This window comes from Sus scrofa, chromosome 2 (genome assembly GCF_000003025.6).
Source record: "Sus scrofa isolate TJ Tabasco breed Duroc chromosome 2, Sscrofa11.1, whole genome shotgun sequence".
Classification (NCBI taxonomy): domain Eukaryota; kingdom Metazoa; phylum Chordata; class Mammalia; order Artiodactyla; family Suidae; genus Sus; species Sus scrofa.
The window spans coordinates 102,419,060-102,438,104 of NC_010444.4; the positions used below are offsets into that span (position 1 = coordinate 102,419,060).

At 44.8% G+C, this 19,045-nt stretch overlaps 1 protein-coding gene across 2 annotated transcripts; it reads right to left on the bottom strand.

The window, feature by feature from the left end:
• GLRX (glutaredoxin) lies at positions 6,521 to 18,792 on the bottom strand. 2 transcript variants are annotated; one of them, XM_005654989.3, is made up of 3 exons: positions 18,479 to 18,792; positions 9,916 to 10,035; positions 6,521 to 7,808 (listed from the first exon to the last, which is right to left on the bottom strand). In XM_005654989.3, exons 1-2 carry the CDS (start codon positions 18,683 to 18,685, stop codon positions 9,922 to 9,924), a joined length of 321 nt encoding a protein of 106 aa, XP_005655046.1. In that variant the 5' UTR covers positions 18,686 to 18,792; the 3' UTR covers positions 6,521 to 7,808; positions 9,916 to 9,921.

A 19,045-nucleotide genomic window follows, 5' to 3' on the forward strand; every position in this document is an offset into this window, starting at 1 on the left:
TGGCTGTGGTTTAGGCCAGCAGCTACAGCTCTGATTTGACCCCTAGCATAGGAACATCCATATGATGTAGGTACGGCCCTAAAAGACAAAAAAAAAAAAAAAAAAAAAAAAAAAAAAGATAATGGCCTAATTATACTCACTGGGGAAATAAATAGCATGGTGTGGGCTACACTGTTCACCCCTGATTATTGTTTCCCCCGAAGGGCCATCTGTGGACCATCTTGAATTGGAGAGTGACTATCAGGCATCTCACTCCAGGGCCCAGGCTGGAAGGGGCAGCCTGCAGGCAGTTAGTAAAATGAGGCACATGCAGGAGATTGAATCACTTGTTTTGTAAAATAAGCAGAAGGAATAGAGCTTTGGCTATGAGTTTGTTGCTGGGTTATTGTAGTTTCCCTCTGCCAAGCCCTTGTGCCAACATCTTGATGCTCTTTTAGTCCTTCCTATCCCTACGTATCATACAGAGTTCCTCATCAAGGAGCTGACAGAAAATAGGAGATTACACGACAGTCAGCAAAGTGACCAGGGCTGCCAGATCCCTTTCCCCTGCTTGGCAGCCAGAACCTGGCAGCAAGGCCCAACATCTAACTGTAAAACTGGCGAAAGTGAACAGTTCAAAAGAACGTCCAGGAGGTAACAGTTGGGTGCTCTACATCTAATCATTCACTCATTCATTTATTCAAACACCTAACAGACATTTATCAAGGGCCAACTATGTGCAAACAATATTCTTGATGCTGCAGATAGAGCAGTAAAAATGTAGATACAAATTCCTGCTCTAAGAGACATACATTTTAGTGGTGGAGACAGACAGTATATGAAATAAATAAGTTCCCATTGTGGCTTGGCGGTAACAAACCCTACCAGTCACCAGAGGACGTGGGTTTGATTCTTGGGCTCAATCAGTGGGTTAAGGATCAGATGTTGCTGTGAACTGTGGCGTAGGTCGCAGATGCAGCTCGGATCCCACGTAGATGTGCTGTGGTGTAGGCTGGCAGCTGGAGCTCCGCTTGACCCCTAGCCTGGGAATTTTCATATGCCGCAAGTGCAGTCCTAAAAAAGCAAAATAAATAAGTCAATAAATAAGCTAATTATACAACATATTAGGTAATAAATGCTATAGGGAAAAATAAAGCAAGGAAGAGGGGTAGAGAATGCCAAGTGAAATTTTAAGTAGGGCGAAGTGGGAGTACTTGCTGAGAGGGTGACATTTGAACAAAGACTGTGTGGTATAGCCCACTGGATGACAAGCCCAAATCACATACACAAATCTCCAACCAGTTTTTGGTGCCTCATTCTTAAATATTTACAGACAGGAGTCCCTATTGTGGCTCAGCAGGTTACGAACCTGACTGGTATCCATGAGGATGTGGGTTCAATCCCTGGCCTTGCTCAGTGGGTTAAGGGTCTGCGAAGCATTGCCGTGAGCTGTGGTGTAGGTCAAAGATGCTGCTCGGATCTGGCATTGCCGTGCCTGTGGCATACACTGGCAGCTGCAGCTCCAATTTGACCCCTGGCCTGGAAACTTCCATATGCCACAGGTTTGGCCCTAAAAAGAAAAAAAAATTAAATATATACAGCTAGCCAGACTGCAAATGTTCAGTGCAGAACATTGACAGTTTTCAAATGGTAAGCAGAAACAGAACATATGAAGTCAGAGATAATGGAGTCAGAAGACCACTTTTTAAAATGCCCTAACTATAATTAATATCCTTTTTGAAAGAGTGAAAAGAGTACCTCCATAAAACAAGAACAAGAAAAAAATTCAAAAAGGAACAATTGAGAACAAGGGGAAAAAAAGGAAACAAATTGAGAACAAGAAAAAAAATCATAGTTGAAAAAAATTCAGTAAAAAAGTTTTTAAAAAACTCAGTAGTCTCAGCGAAATAAGGTCCTGCCTACATGAAACAAAAACAATTCTAGAAAAGAAGGAATTTTCAAATACTATTGAAGAGCTATTGAACATTAAAAACATCAGAAATCAAAAACTTGGTGGAAAAATAAGAAAGTAAAGATAAGTAAATCCCTGGAAAAAAAAAAAAAAAAAGAGGAATAGAAAATAGGAGAGAAGATACAGCAAAAATTACAGGACAACTTCAGGAAAGCCAGTATCTGATTAGTAGGAGTTCCAGAAAAAGAATACAAAGAAAATGGAGGAGAGGAAAGTATCCATAAAATAATCCAAAAAAATTTCCAATAGGCCCTCCAAACCTTCTTGTGGCCCCCAAAATGTATGAAAACAGACCCTCCCATAGGGCACATCACTGTGATATTTCAGAGCACAGGCCTCAAAGGGAAGATATGGTAAATTCCCAGAGTATAAAACAAACAAGAAAACAAAACAGGTCACCCCCAAAGGAGCAAGAATCAGAATTGCTTTGGGGAGGGGGAGGGAGTAGGATGGACTGGGAATTTGGGGTTAATAGATGCAAACTATTGCCTTTGGAGTGGGTAAGCAATGAGATGCTGCTATACAGCACTGGGACTATATCTAGTCACGTATGATGGAGCATGATAGTGTGAGAAAAAAGAATGCATACATGTATGTGTAACTGGATCACCATGCTGTACAGTAGAAAATTGACAGAACCCTGTAAACCAGCTGTAATGGAAAAAAAAAATCATTATAAAAAAATTAATAAAATAAAATTAAAAAAAAAATTAGAATTGTTAACTGCTGAGCCACAAGAGCTCCGGGAAAATATTTAGCTCTATCCAGATGGACTATCAAGTATGAGGGTAAAATAAAAATATTTTTCCAGAGCTCCCGTTGTGGCTCAGCAGTTAACCAACCCAACTAGCATCCATGAGGATGCAGGTTCCATCCCTGGCCTCACTCAGTGGGTTAAGGATCCAGCTTTGCCCTGAGCTGTGGTGTAGGTTGCAGATGGCTCAGATCCTGCATTGCTGTGGCTCTGGTATAGGCTCCAGCTCTGATTTGACCCCTAGCTTGGGAACCACCATATGCTGTGGGTGCAACCCTAGAAAGACCAAAAAAAAAAAAAATTTCCCAATCGAGGCTTCAAAAAGTTTACTTGCCATTCTTTCTTAAAACCCAAGAAGTATATGTGGTCCTCCAAATTGAAAAGACTGAAAAAAAGAGACAATCTGCTCATTTTCTTTTGATATCTATTCCCCCTTCTTTCCTTTTTTTTTAAACTTATTTATTTAAATCAAATAACTTTTTATTGAAGCGTAGTTGATTTATAATATTTACAGTATTACAATACAATATTAATTTCAGGTATATAGTAGAGTGACTCAGTTATATATATATATATTCTTCATAAATATTCTTTATAAATATATCCTTCATATCTATTCAGATGTATATATATAATCCTTTTTCAGATACTTTTCCATTCCAGGTTATTGTAAGTCACTGAATATAGTTCCTTGTGCTGTACAGTAGGTCCTTGTTGTTTATGTATTTTGTATTATGTATGTATTATGTACGTATTTGTTAATCCCAAACTCCGAATTTTTTTTCAGTGTAGACCTCCCTGAGTTTTAGCTCAGTGAGGGGCTTCCCAGCAGGGACGTGATTGCCTATAGCATTACCTGCAGCTAAGTGGGGCCAAAGACTAAATTCTGGCGGATGGTAATAAGCGGCAGTGATGTATACAACCCCTGGGTTGAATGTGACTTCAGAGTGCAAAACCACCTGCCTGCCTCTAACCTCTTATGAGAAAAATAAACTTCTGTCATTATTATGTCTTTGTTACAGCAGTTTAGCTGTATATATGACAAATACATGTGGAGTGTGGGAAACAGGAGATCCAACGCAGGACAGAGGGAAATGGATTCCCCAGGATGACAGTGAAGGGAGAGCCCAGGAAGAGAGCTGTGCTTAGACATGGCAGCCAGTCCATGTTGGAGCAGGGAAATTCCCCTGTTGTGACCTCTCCTGTTGTGTCTTTTTTTTTTTTTTTTTTTTTAAGTGGAATGCTTAAATGAGAAGCAGATCCTTATCTGTCCTTAGTTTGCCTTGTGCTGATGACTTTTGTTTTCCATGCCACACCCGTGGCTCGCTGAGGGGGTGTGGGCTTGCCACACTCCTGCAGAAAGATGGAGTGTGTGAGTGTGCTTTGACCTACTCCTGAAAGCTGGAGGTGGGCCAGAGAAGCCCACTTCCATGACTGTATTTCTGGGGGATGCCCAGTGTTTCCAAGGACTCATCAGGGACCACCCCTCTGGCAAACTCCCAGGGAAAGGGAAGCCAGTCTGTGTCTCAGAGCTTCTGCTGAGCTTATCTTCTCCTGAGGCCCTTCATCTGATGGTGAGATATTGCCCTTTCCTTACATGGGTAGGTTGGTGTTTGCTGTTGCTTTCCAAAACTAAATGTATTGGCTCAGCTGTGGTGTAGGTCACAGATGTGGCTCGGATCCCTTGTTGCCATGGCTTATGGCATAGGCCAGCTCCAATTTGACCCCTAGCCTGAGAACCTCCATATGCTGCAGATTTGGCCCTAAAAAGGCAAGACAAAACAAAACAAAACAAAAAACTATGCATTTTATGTCTTCTTATATGTGTTTAGTACATCTTACAGTATTTTTTTTTTTTTTGCTTTTTAGGGCCACACCCACAGCACATGGAGGTTCCCAGGCTAGGGGTCTAATTGGAGCTACAGCTGCTGGCCTACACCACAGCCACAGCAATGCCAGATCTGAGCCATGTCTTCGACCTACACCATAGCTCATGGCCACACCAGATCCCCAACCCACTGAGCGAGGTCAGGGATCGAACCTACAACCTCATAGTTCCTAGTTGGATTCGTTTCTGCTGCGCCACCACGGGAACTCCTGAAGTATTTTTTAAAAAGCTTAAATACCTATGAGACTGATAAATATGTGGCTGGGTATGGGGTTTGGGAGGGACAGAGTAGGAAAGACTTTTGGTGTTGCTTGACATCTTTAACCACACACGTGTGTTGCTTTGATAAAACAGAACCTCTGTGGTAGAGACTTGGCATATGGCAATTTTTAAATCAAGGCTCTTGCCTTTGAGTATTTCTGAACCTGGCAAGAGGTTCCAGGCTAGGGGTCAGATCGGGGTTGTAGCTGCCAGCCTATATCACAGCCACAGCAACTCAGGATCCGAGCAGATAACTAACTGCAGTTCAACCTGAGAGTTGTAATGTAGCTATAAGCAGTCTTTTAGGATTACAGAAGAGAGAGCAATTTGTCAAAATTGAGAGGGTAGGTACAGGGGAGAGATTCTGTACCTCAGGCCTTGAAGGCAGGGTTTGAAAGAACAAAGAAAGGGTGTCTCAGGAAGAAAGGCTACAGTAAGGACACAGAAATGTATAAGAGCAGCCAAGTGGTCAGGGCCTGTGCAGTCTGCACACAGCACAGCCTCCCGGGAGCATTCTTAGTGTTGTCCAGTGTGTAACCTGCAGTCATGCACAGCTTTCTGGTTAGAGGGAACAGTTAGGGTCTGTAAGGGGAGGGAGAGGAAGCCAAAAGTATACCAAAGTGTAATATAAAAAACACTACTGTTGGAGTTCCCATTGTGGTGCAGTGCAGTTCCCGTCACACGTCATGGCACAGTGGAAACAAATTCATGACTAGTAACTATGAGATTGTGGGTTCAATCCCTGGCCTCACTCAGTGGGTTAAGGATCCGGCGTTGCCATGAGCTGTGGTGTAAGTTGCGGATTTGACTTGGATCCTGAGTTGCTGTGGCTGTGATATAGGCTGGCACCTACAGCCCCAATCTGACCCCTAGCCTGGGAACCTCAATATGCTGCAGGGGTGGCCCCAAAGACAAAACAAAAACCACTACTATTGAATCCTAAACATTACTCAGCATGCCAGTGTTGACATACACAAATTATGAGATTTAAAAAGTTAAGGAGTGGTGCTGCGGTGGTTGACGAATCCGACTAGAAACCATGGGGTTGTGGGTTCGATCCCTGCCCTTGCTCAGTGGGTTAACGATCCAGCGTTGCTGTGAGCTGTGGTGTAGGTCGGATCCTGGCAGCTACAGCTCCAATTAGACCCCTAGCCTGGGAACCTCTATATGCCGCCGGAGCAGCCCAAGAAACGGCAAAAAGACAAAAAAAATAAATAAAAAGTTAAAACCATTTGTGCTCAGTGAAGGACAGTAGCATATAGCTTTGATTATAGTGGCAAGGGGCAAACATGAAAAAGCTTCAGATTGGTATATTTTGCATTAATAAACATTCCTTAGGCGTTCCTGTCATGGCTCAAAGGAAACAAATCTGACTAGGAACCATGAGGTTGTGGGTTTGATCCTTGGCCTCAGTGGGTTAAGGATCAGGCATTGCCTGAGCTGTGGTGTACATCAGAGGCGGCTCGTGTTGCTGAGGCTGTTCTGTAGGCCGGTGGCTGCAGCTCTGATTGGACCCCTAGCCTGGGAACCTTCATGTGCCGTGGGTGCGGCCCTAAAAAAAAGACAAAAGACCGAGGGAAAAAAAAAAAAGAAAGAAAGAAAAAAAGAAACAAAAAATATTCCTTAAGATCTTGAGAACATAGAAAAGAACAAAGATCACTGCAATGACCTGTGGGTACTTCTTTATTAGGAAAGAAATTAACCATTTTCAGACTAGAGACTGCAGAAGGGAACTAACTTGATCCTGCAGTTCTAGAACAAACTGCATAAGGGATTCTTGGAGTTTCCCGGAGTGGGCGGGGGAGGAGAGAAAATTTAAAACTTAAACAGTGCTCTCCAGATTTGGCTACTTTCACAAACATATGCTTGGGGGAGGGGGTTACAAGTTTTCCACGGTAACTTTTAAATCTAAACCAATTAATACACTTAATGGCCCGACAACTATCTTATATAGCAGGTTACCACATGACCGCAGTACCTGCTCTTGTACCTCTGACCCCGTAGCACCAAGTAAAGACCAGCAGTGCTTCACTTTTCGTGTGGCATCTCTCACATTGGGTGCTCAGACCCTTCACACCATTGCTGAACATTTTCTATGAGACCTCTGAGTTGTCCGGGTTCAGGACACTGGGTCATAGCAGTGATTCTCAAAGTGGGGGTAGTGTGGTGTGTGAATGGTGGCCAGGGAGACACATGAAGTGTGAAAAGACACATTCAAACTACCTATTGACTTTATCATACAAAAGTCGGTAACAAACTTGACAAAATAACTTTTGGGCAGTAGCAGAAACTCAACTAGAGATTCACCCAAGGGGGCCTGGATTTTGACTGAGAAACACTGGCATAGAGGTAGAGGAGTCCCAGCACATGGAGAACAGTTTAGTTAAGAACATGTGCCAAGAGTTCCCATTGTGGCTCAGGGGAAACAAACCCGACTCGTATCCCTGGTCTTGCTCAGTGGGTTGAGGATCAGGCCTTGCTGTCGTTGTGGCATAGACTGGCAGCTAGCTGCAGCTCCAATTCTATGCCTAGCCTGGGAACTTCTGTGTCTCAGGCACGGCCCTAAAAAGCAAAAAACAAAACACATAATACAAAAACATTTGCCAAATGTGTGTGTAAGGAACATCTTTGGGGAATGAGTGAATCCTAAGACATAACTTATCATGGTCTTTTGGACCCAAAGGGCCAATCCACAAGAAACCCAAGACATCCAGCAAACTTCTCAGACCTGTTTGGGGCAAGTTGATCCACTTTTAATACAGAGTCAGAAGAAAAATCTGGTTTTGTCCCCCAAAACCCACTCCCCCCAATTATTTGGGTTAACACATTTCAGAATTTTAAGTAAACAGTAGTTGCAGCTGAGTGAAGGTAGCCCGGCATCCATCCACCAGGAAGCGCTGTCATTATCTGCACTGCCATCCAGCTCTCAAGGGAGCTATCAGCTTGGGTCTGCTCTGCTAAGAAAAAAAAATGCAAAGAATTGGATTTTCTTGGACAGATCAATTTCCCTCTTGTTACCAGAACACTTAAGTTTTTGGGTTTTTTTGTTTTGTTTTGTTTTGTTTTTGTTTTGTTTTTTTTTGGCTTTTTAGGGCCATACCCATAGCATATGGAGGTTCCCAGGCTAAGGTCCATGTTGGACCTGGACCATAACCCTTGTCCTCATGGATACTAGTTGGGTTCATTATCCCAACTAGTATGAGCCATGATGGGAACTCCCAGAACACTTACTCTTGCTATTTGAGTACAGTAGGTTGCAGATGGTCTTGAGAAGCAAATTGCCAGTATAACACTGAGCGTGTAGTGCAAAGGACAATGCAGATAGAGACCCCCTGACCATGGAGGACGCTAATGCCCATCCCAACAGGGAGGTAGTTGGGGAAATGGTGTTCCTCACCTTCCCAGGAAAGTCCTTCTCTCATTCTTAATCTAAGCCTAAATTGCTAAAGTGTTCCAGAATAGGAAACATTTGGCACCAGTGAGCTGGGTTTTGAGTGCTTTGAGGCCAGAAAGCTAACCTAAACATAGCGTGTACTTGCTGTGATGTTGGAGAATTGTAATTAAAGGTTTATAGTATTTACTATTGAGGGGTTCAGATGCATTTTTCAGACCTTGTTTTATTTCTACTTGTTGCGATTCTGAGTAACTATCACAAATCGTTATATACTCATTGCTCAAGGGTTAGTTATTTTTTTTTTATTTTTTTATTTATTTATTTTTTATTATTTTTTTATTTTATTTTATTTTTTTTTTTTGTCTTTTGTCTTTTTGTTGTTGTTGCTATTTCTTGGGCCGCTCCCACGGCATATGGAGGTTCCCAGGCTAGGGGCTGAATCGGAGCTGTAGCCACCGGCCGACGCCAGAGCCACAGCAATGCGGGATCCGAGCCGCGTCTGCAACCTACACCACAGCTCACGGCAACGCTGGATCGTTAACCCACTGAGCAAGGGCAGGGACCGAACCCGCAACCTCATGGTTCCTAGTCGGATTCGTTAACCACTGCGCCACGACGGGAACTCCCAAGGGTTAGTTATTAATTAGTGGGCAATAAATACCCTTCTAAGAACATTTTAATTTAAGCACTTTAAGTTTCTTCTTTGGGTAAAAAACCAAACAGTCTTTCCACATATGAGTCAGAGGAATGGGTCTGGTTGGAAGCTAGCTTGCACTAATAAGACTTGGGGAGAAGGAAACCCATCAAACCTCAAAAGATTCTTGGTTCCTTTCTGAAGAGTTCATTACCTATGGTTTGCCATTTAGCCTAAGATCTCCTTTAGGTTCCAGTTTGAGACAACTTGGTTTTGTCATTTGGGAAGCAAGCTAGATTGAATTGATCTGCAGTGTGTACACAGGTAAAGCAAAAATTACCTTGACTTCACACTGCTCTTAGAATCATTCAAGTTGCTTACCATGGCCTGTGTGCTCTGTCTGGCCCCTGCCCTCATTTGCTACTTTTCCTCCTACTACACCTCACTCAGTCTCCTCTTGCTTGCTTTCAGTTCCTTGAATATCACATGCTCATCACCCCAGGGCCTTTGCACTTGCTCTTCCTTCTGCCTTTTGTAAAGCTCTTCTGCTTGTCTTTACATGGCTGCCTTCTTCTTGTCAATCAGGTCTCAGCTCCACCAGCCCCTCTGCGGAAGGCCCTCCCTCATCACATTAGCTCAGTTTGCTCCCCATCCCCCTGCCATGTTCTATCAAATTATTCATTTGTTTCAGGAATTATCTAATTACTTGTTTTTGATCTGTCTATCTCTCTAGAATATAAGCTCCATGTTTTCTTTTTGTTCATCTCTGTATTCCCAGAGCCTAATACAGTGTCTGGCACATAGTCATAAGTAAATATCTGTTAAATGAAGATTGAGTGAAAAGATTTCCTCCCATGGACACAATTAATCTGTTGGTAAAATGGGAAACTCATTCATGAGGTCACAGTTTCTCCAATCACCCCAAATCATTCTTTTGCTAACCAGAGTACCTTTCTAGATTATGATAAAACATTGTAGAATTCGTTCCACACTCTCCCAGTGTTCCTGGCCCAGCATCCCACCTGTCACTCACCTGTAATTATTTCAGAGCTCCAATTTGCTGCAGGCGGGTCAAGAGCTCCCCTCTCTTGTGCATACTTTCTAGATCAGTGCATCCACCTATACACTCTTTACCGATAAAGACCCGAGGTACCTAAAAAAGACAAGCCAAGATGTTTAAGGATCTTCATTATGAGGTGAGAAAGAATGATTTTTTCCTCATTCTAAGCATTTTTCATGATCCAAAGCTTCTCAAGTCACTTTACAACCTCCTCTTGTATATTCTTTTAGACCAGAACTTTCTTGTATGAAGTTACTCCTTCGAGGAGAAATGTTTTTAATCCAAGAATCTTTTCAGATTGAGTGCATGAGACATTTAACCTGTCCAAGTGATTTAAATTTTCACTCTAGAGAAACACCTTTCAGCAAAAGAATTTGGGTTGGCTGCAGCTAGACCACCCTGGTTGAATCCTGGGACCACACCTGAACCCTTAAACTGAGCCATAGCAAACTGAGCTGTGGCAACCAGGAAGGAGTTTGTTTCTAAATACAGCTGGAAAAAGTATTTTCACTAGTTCACATACAGTTTATTAGACTCACAGTTTATTAGAGTCGTCTCTCTTTTGTGAGCTGTCCTTAGCTGGGGAAGGGATGGTGGTGTCTGAATTTCCATTAATACCTGGCCCATCATTAGCTGTTTAAATGCTGCTGCTCTGGGAGCAAGGACATGCTTCCGTTTTGGGTTCACACCTGGCATGGGTGGGTCACCCAGGGCCATCTGGGGTGACATAGTCATCCTACCTACTGAATAACTTTTATCTTGAGTTATACTCAGGCTCCCTCCCTACTCCTAGTAAGGCGCATTCCAAAGTCCTCTCACTGTGGCTCAAATTCCAGGCCAAGGATGCTACAGAAAGGCTGGCAGTGAAGAAATGAGCACAATACAGACTGTTCAGGAGCAAACAGGTCCTCTTCCAGAACAGAAGGCATAAAAAAATTCAAATGAATTTTTTTTTGAGGTATAGTTGGTGTACAGTATAAGTTTCCAGTGTACAATGTAGTGACTTAGAATTTTTAAAGATTACATTCCATTTACGGTTATTATAAAATATTGGCTATATTCCCTGTGTTGTACATTATATCTTTTTAGCTTTTTGGGGGAGGGTACGTTTTGATATTTTCTTTTACTTTTTTTCCTGAGAGGTCCTCTGCCATATTTATTTATTTTTCTTTCTTTTTAGGCCCTCACCTGCAGCATGTGGAAGTTTCCAGGCTAGGAGTCAAATCAAAGCTGCAGCTGCCAGCCTACACCACAGCAACTCAGGATCTGAGCTGTGTCTGCGACCTACACCACAGCTCATGGCAATGCTATACCATTAACTGAGTGGGTGAGGCCAGGGATCAAACCCATATCCTTACAGGTGCTAGCTGAGTTCTTAACCACAGAGCCACAGCAGGAACTCCTCTTTGTAGCTTATTTTATACATAATAGTTTGTACCTTTTAGTCCCCTACCCTGTACCGCCCCTCCCCCTTCCCACTCCCCACTGTTAACTACTAGTGTGCTCTCTATATTTTTGAGACTGTTTCTTTTATTCACTAATTCGTTTTTTTTTTAGATTCCACATAAGTGATATCACACAGTATTTGTATTTCTCTTGCTGCTATGCACATTGAGGTGCATGCCCAAATGAACTTTTCAAAAAGTGAGACCTAAGGAAAAGGGGCTAAATTATTTCAGATTAAGTCTTTCCCCAGTTTATATTAAGAAATGAGTCTGGGGAGTTCCCATTGTGGCTCAGTGATGAACAAACCTGACTAGTATCCATGAGGGTTCAGGTTTGATTCCTGGCCTTGCTCAGTGGGTTAAAGATCCGGTCTTGCTGTGAGCTGTGGTGTAGGTTGGCAGCTACAGCCCCGATTCAACCCCTAGTTCCCACGCTGCAACCCATGCCGTGGGTGCAGCCCTAAAGACAAAAAAAGACCAAAAAGAAAAAAGAAAAAAGAAACGGGTCTGGGTAAAAGTCAGCTTTAAAATTAAGGAATACTACTCAGCCATAAAAAAGAACAAAATAATGCCATTGCAACAAGATGGATTCAACTAGAAATTTTCATACTAAGTGAAGTGATTCAGAAAGAGCACAAATATCATATCACTTATATGTGCAATGTAAAATATGGCACAGGAGTTCCCATTGTGGCTCAGTGGTTAACGAATCCAACTAAGAACTATGAAATTTCCGGTTCAATCCCTGGCCTTGCTCAGTGGGTTAAGACATGTGGCGTTGCCATGAGCTGTGGTGTAGGTTGCAGACGAGGCTCAGATCCCGCATTGCTGTGGCTGTGGTGGAGGCTGGCATCTACAGCTCCAATTAGACCCCTAGCCTGGGAACCTCCATATGCTGCAGGAGAGGCCCTAGAAAAGGCAAAAAGACAAAAAAAAATTAAAAAATAAAATATGGTACAAATGAACCTATCTACAGAACAGAAACAGACTCAGACGTAGAGAACAGACCTGAGGTTGCCAAGGGGAAGAGGGGCGTGGGGTGGACTGGGAGTTTGGAGTGAGTAGATGCAAACTGTTACATTTACAATGGATAAGCAATGAGATCCTACTGCATAGCACAGGGAACTATATCCAATCTTTTGGGATAGACCATAATGGAAGATAATACAAGAAAAGGAATGTATATATTTGTGTATGACCAGGTCACTTTGCTGTACGGCAGAAATTGGCACAACACTGTAAATTAACTATACTTTAATTGCCTACGCCAGAGCCACAGCAACGCGGGATCCGAGCCGCGTCTGCAACCTACACCACAGCTCACGGCAACGCCGGATCGTTAACCCACTGAGCAAGGGCAGGGACCGAACCCGCAACCTCATGGTTCCTAGTCGGATTCGTTAACCACTGCGCCACGACGGGAACTCCTAATTTTTATTTTTTTTAATTTCTAAATTTTTTTGCTCTTTATGGCCGCAACCACAGCGTATGGAATTCCCAGGCTAGGTGTCAAATCAGGGCTGTATCTGTGATCTACACCACAGCTCACGGCAAAGCTGGGTTCTTAACCCGCTGAGCAAGGTCAGGGATCGAACCTGCGTCCTTCCTCATGGATCCTAGTCGGGTTCGTTAACCACTGAGCCACGAAGGGAACTCCTCCTTTAATTTTTAAAAATTAAAAAAAAAATTAAGTCCCTAAATTAAAACAATCCTGCACACTGCCACAACCACATTGCCACAGCTCTTTCCTTTGTCCTGAGAGTGGAGAAGAGTACATGGAACTTGTATTCCAGCAAGAAAGCCTCATAATGTCCTCAGTCAAAGAAGGTACCATCTGCCCCACCTTCCGTGCATGCCTGTGTGGGGGCTTTGCAAGTGGAGGCACCATCACAGCAACATTTATTTTTATTTTTGCTTTTTAGGACCGCATCTGTGGCATGTGGAACTTCCCAGACTAGGGGTCCAATTGGCATACACCACAGCAACAACAACAGCAACATGGGATCCAAGCCTCATCTGCAATCTACACCACAGCGCCAGGGACAAGCCAGATCCCTTACCCACTGAGATTCAACCTGCATCCTCATGAATCCTAGTAGGGTTCATTAACCCCTGAGCCACAAAGGGAACTCCAAGGCAACTTTTTTTTTTTTTTTAAATCAGCTGAAAGCACCTGCAGAAAGATGAGGTCAGAAATCTGAGTTTTTCTCCTGCCTCCTGGCCATTATTTTAGAGAAAATAAAGCACCTTGCAAATTGTTGTAGGGGAGAGGGGTGGTGTCTCTTGGCTTCTCCTGTCTCCCCAGGGAGAGTTAGCTGTGGTCAGTTGCAATGGTCAATAGAATTTGCATTTCTGACAAGTTCCCAGGTGGTGGTGACTCCCAGGGATCCCTCTCTCAAGCTGTTGTTTGGCACTGATAGCTGTTTATGCTTCCCAGGGTTACTGAGGCTTTGGAAACCCACAGCTCTGCAAGCAGCAGCTACCGCTGCCCTGAAACATGACCTGGCCGGGCTGTCTCCAGGGTGGGATTTTGGGCACATGAGATGCCTGCCTGAGGGCTGAAAGGCTCCACTGGCCTCTCACCCACCCTCAAAGTCTAGGCAACAGCAAAACCACCTTAAAGCACTCCAGTTCCCGGCTCCCCCCAAGGAGCCGAACTGCACTGGATGGGTGTGGGAGGCTGTGGTGACAGAACAGGAAGCTGCTGATACAAATGAGGAAGGAGGACAAGAGTTGTCCTCAGTGTCCTCCCCTCCTGGCCCATCCCCCTCTTCAGAGTAACTTGTCTGTTACTGGCAAGAAGCAGAGAACTGCTGCCATCAAAGAAAGCTTGGGAATTCTGGGCCCTTCCTCTCCCAGCCCCAGCCAGGTGGTATTTTATGCACTCTAGGCAGACTTAGAGGCTGCTACTCAGCTGCCTCCCGACATGCTCCAGCACCTTGTCTGCTCCCTGAAACAAGCCACCGTCATTTCTCATCTGAATTACTGCTAGAGTCTCCAAAAGTCTCCCAGCTTCAGCTCTCACCCATGGCCTTTCTGTCATCTCTGGAGGGACCCTTTCAAAAGTCAGACAGGCTTCATCCCCTGCTCAGAACCCTCAGTTGCATCTCATTTCCCTTCACAAGCAGAGCCCTCGTGATGGGTTGAAAGGCCTTGTCAGCCTGTACCCCATGATCTCTCAAACCACATCTCCTCCTGCTAACTCACTACCCTCCACCCACACAGGCCTCCTTGGCGGCTTCTACCCACAGGACCTTAGCGCTTGCTGTTCCTACTGCCAGGAATGCCCTCCCCCTAAACTTCTGCATGGCTTGTTCCTCCACTTCCTTTAAAGATCCTCTAAAATCAGAAAGGCCTGATGACTCCATTTAAAACTGTACCTTGCTGCCTACAGCCTTCCTCCCCTTCCTACCTGGTGTTTCTGCATAGCACAAATCACCACTTCCCAACATATTTTTATTGTGTTTATTAGAATAGAAGTTCCACAAAGTCAATAATTTTTGTTCACTCTGGTCATGGCCGTATTTCCAGTATCCAGAAAGATGCCCCGTAGAGTAGATGCTTAAACATATTTGTTGTACCCATCAAAATTATCCTTCAAAAGTGAAGGAGAAAAAGACTTTCTCATACAAACAAAAAAATAAGGGAATTTGTCCTATGATCTGCCTTGTGGGGAATGTTCAAAAACATTCTTTAGAAAGAAAAATGGTACAGGTTAGGAGCTTGGATTTACATAAAGAAGGAAAGGAAGTGAAGGCACCTGTCTAGGAGCTATGGCTATAGTGAAACCAAAGCAAGTTTCCCTAAGCACAGGGCCTGATTGAAGTCCTACTGTCTGTAATCAATCCAGCCCTGTAAGCTCTTACTGCTTGTACAGTGCAACTGTCATTACAGGATAAGCAACCGCTCCTAATGGTTCAGTGTCTTGGAATAGAAACCTTTCCTTGTTGGGGATCATGAGGTATGAGACTTTAAAGTATTTGATCTTCTCCTTGGAAGAATGCGTTCTGGGAGTTCCCATTATGCCTCTGACTAGTATCCATGAGGATGTGGATTCGATCCCTGGCCTTGCTCAGTGGGTTAATATCTGGCATTGCCATGAGCTGTGTGGTGTAGGTCGCAGACGAGGCTCGGATCCTAAGTTGCTGTGGCTGTGGAGTAGGCCAGCAGCACAGCTCTGATTTGACCTGTAGCCCAGGAACTTCCATATGTCACATGTGTGGCCCTAGGAGGCAAAAAGGAAAAAAATAAAAAAGAATGCATTCAGGACTCAAGAACCTGTGAAAAATATTTTGAAAAATTCAAAAACAAACTTAGAGTTCCCGCTGTGGCCCAGCAGAAACAAACCTATTATCTATGAGGATGTGGGCTTGATCCCTGGCCCTGCTTAGTGGATTAAGGATCTGGCATTGCCATGAGCTGTGGTGTAGGCCAGCAGTGCACATTGATTCTCCTCCTAGCTTGAGAACTTTCATATACTGCTCCTGTGGCCCTAAACAAAACAAAAAAAACCCTTAAAGGATCGCTAAAACAAAGTGTTGCTTTATAAAGAAATAAAAAGGAGTTCCCATTGTGGCACAGTGGAAACGAATCCGACTAATAACCATGAGGTTGTGGGTTTGATCCCTGGCCTTGCCTAGTGGGTTAAGGATCTGGCATTGTCGTGAGCTGTGGTATAGGTTGCTGGCAGCTGTAACTCTGATTCGACCCCTAGCCTGGGAACTTACATATGCCGTGGGTGTGGCCCTAAAAAGCCAAAAAAAAAAAAAAAGAAAGAAAAACGAAAAAAAAAAATTGTTGAATATATTAAGGGGATTGCTTAATTTTTCCTCCTAGAGAATTTGATACTGCTGGGCTGAAAGACATAGCTTTGAAACTTTGTTGCAAATTACCTAGGGATTTTTGTTTTGATAGGAAATTAAACTATTTTCACTTCCAGATTTACTGAGGTATAATTGACAGGTAAATTTGTATATTTAAGGTGTATACTGTCTTAGTTTGATGTCCACATACATTATTCTGAAATGATTACCGCCATCCAGTTAATTAACACACCCATCACCTAACAGCTACCATCTGTATGTGTGCGTGGTGAGAACACTTAGGATCTAATCTGGTAACAAACTGCAAACATGCAATACACTATCACCACTCAGAGCCACCATGCTGGACATTGCACCCTAGAACTTAGTTGTCTTCTAACTTAGTGTTTATATCCATGACCTAGGGAATCTTTAAAATGCTGAATGGGAGTTCCCGTCCGGCGTTGCCGTGAGCTGTGGTGTAGGTTGCAGACGCGGCTCGGATCCCGCATTGCTGTGGCTCTGGCGTAGGCCAGTGGCTACAGCTCCGATTCAACCCCTAGCCTGGGAACCTCCATATGCCGGGGGAGCGGCCCAAGAAATAGCAACAACAACAACAACAAAAAAAAGAGAGACAAAAGACAAAAAAAAAAAAAAAAAATACTGAATGAAGCCTGGATGCTACCTCCCGTATTATGATTTAATTGGCTTGGGGTATAACTTGAGCATTAAAAAAAGGCTCCTCAGGAGTTCCCGTCATGGCACAGAGGAAATGAATCTGACTAGGAACCATGAGGTTTCTGGTTGAATCCCTGGCCTCGCTCAGTGGGTTAAGGATCTGGTGAGCTGTGGTGTAAGTCATAGTCGCAGCTTAGATCTGGAGTGGCTGGGGCTGGGGCATAGGCTGGCAGCTGTAGCTGATTTGACCCCTAGACTGGGAACCTCCATATACCTTGGGTGCAGACCTAAAAAAGCAAAGTAAATTAAAAAAAATTTTTAAAGCCCCTCAGGTGATTCTAATGTGCAGCAAAATTTAGGAACCACTGGCCGAGAGACCATCAGAGCTGGGCCATGGCAGTACTTGCCCTGCCCTTTCCCCCTCAGGACCGGGGCAACCTACACAGCTGGTGGTCCAGCCAAGCAGCAAGAGGCTTTCTGGCCATGGTGTCCTGTTCCAGGGCCTTCCAGAGACCAGGGTCCTCAGACCCCAGCCAGGGCCCTGGAAACAATAGGGTAACATGTATGGCCTCCCTCCCTCTCTGCACCAGAAAGCTGACTTCTGACTAGAGAGGTAGGAGAGAAACAGCCTCCCCTTCTTTACCCTAAGAACCCAGAGAAAACCCTGCAAGTCAAACTAAACCTGAGCTAGGATACATGCTTCTGTGCACACCATGTGGTAGAATGTGCACCCTGAAAGGGAGCTTGGCTGAGCTGGTGGGACATCCCTCACCAACCCCCGTCCCCAGCACCTGAACTGCTACTGGTGACCTGGCTGGCTGGCTGAGGAAGAGGAAGCCTTTTCAGAAAGGGAGCGGCTCCTAGGGTCTCACTGTCTGTCCACAGCAAACAGGAAGTAGAGGTGGCCTACTCCAGCGTGGCGCTGCAGCCAGGAGGTCGCTGGCAGTCACAGAGGAGGTGACTTGCCAGGATCAACCAGCAAGCCATTGTGAGAGCCATCCGGACTCTGGCCTCCCTCCCTACTCTTGACAGGTCTGGAAATATCCCGTCATTTAGAATGAGGTTCTTCCCTGGGAGGAGTTAGATAGGATATGGAAAAATGAGCAAATTAGGTTAAGTTTAAAGAGATCCTGGAGGTAAGACTGAAGGGCAGCAAATCCTCCTTGGCCATGTGAACCCAGAGGAAAAAGTGCCGGCGGTTCTAACTCAACAACAGAAATGTACAGCTCACACTTGGCTCCTCCACCCCTCCTCCCACTTCAGCCCTCAAACTGTCACTTCTCGGCAGTGCTTAAGACAAAGACTCCAGATAGCTCCTCAGTGACTCCAGGACAGCTGCTGGGCCCATGACCCTGACGCACAGCACGGTCAGCTGTGCTCTGTCCTCTGATCCGAGAGCACCTTTGGCTGAAGTCCAGCCACCCTTTCAAGGAAGCAGTGTCTTCTCTCCGGCACCCTCCCCCTCCCCACACAGCCCTCCCGCTGCCTGGAGTGACGGAGCCCTAGCGGTGTCCTAGAGGAAGGCAAAGGCATCCCCTGTTCACACCCCAGGCAAGAAAAAGGAATCCGGGAGCCTTTTATCCAACCTTCCGAATGAAACCCCCGGCTCACCGTTCTGGCTCCTGTGAGCTGTTGCAGATAATCTTGAATCTCGTTGGTGTCACTGGTGGCTGTAATATCGACAAATTCCAGAAGCCCTTCTTTGAAGGGCAATTGGCTGAGGAGCTCCTGTGTCTTTCTGCAGAAGGGGCAGGTGGGCTTGATGAAAACTACCACCTTCCCAGGCTGGATTTTGCTGTTCACAAATGCTTGAGCCATGCTGACAGGCGGCTGCCTCCCCGGAGGAAACCTCAACAGAAGGTATTGCTCGGGTGTAAAACGGAGGCCCCAGCCAGCGGGCTTTCATTTAAAGGAACCTCCCTGGAGGAGGAGTTTGCCTGGTAGCGTGCTCAACTTTTAAAGGGCCAGCCCCGAAGTCATTTCAGTTGGAGTGATTCACCAGCTAGACCTCTGGAGGAAGGCGCGCTTGCATGCTTGCATGTCATCATCAGCGGCTGTGCCCAGGGCATCACTGACCTCAGCTCTTTTAGGAATGCCCATCCTTGGAAAAAGAGCAGAGTCACCTTACTCTCTGAGGAAGCATTAAGTGTACAGACCAGTCCCAGAGGGGGTGGGCTG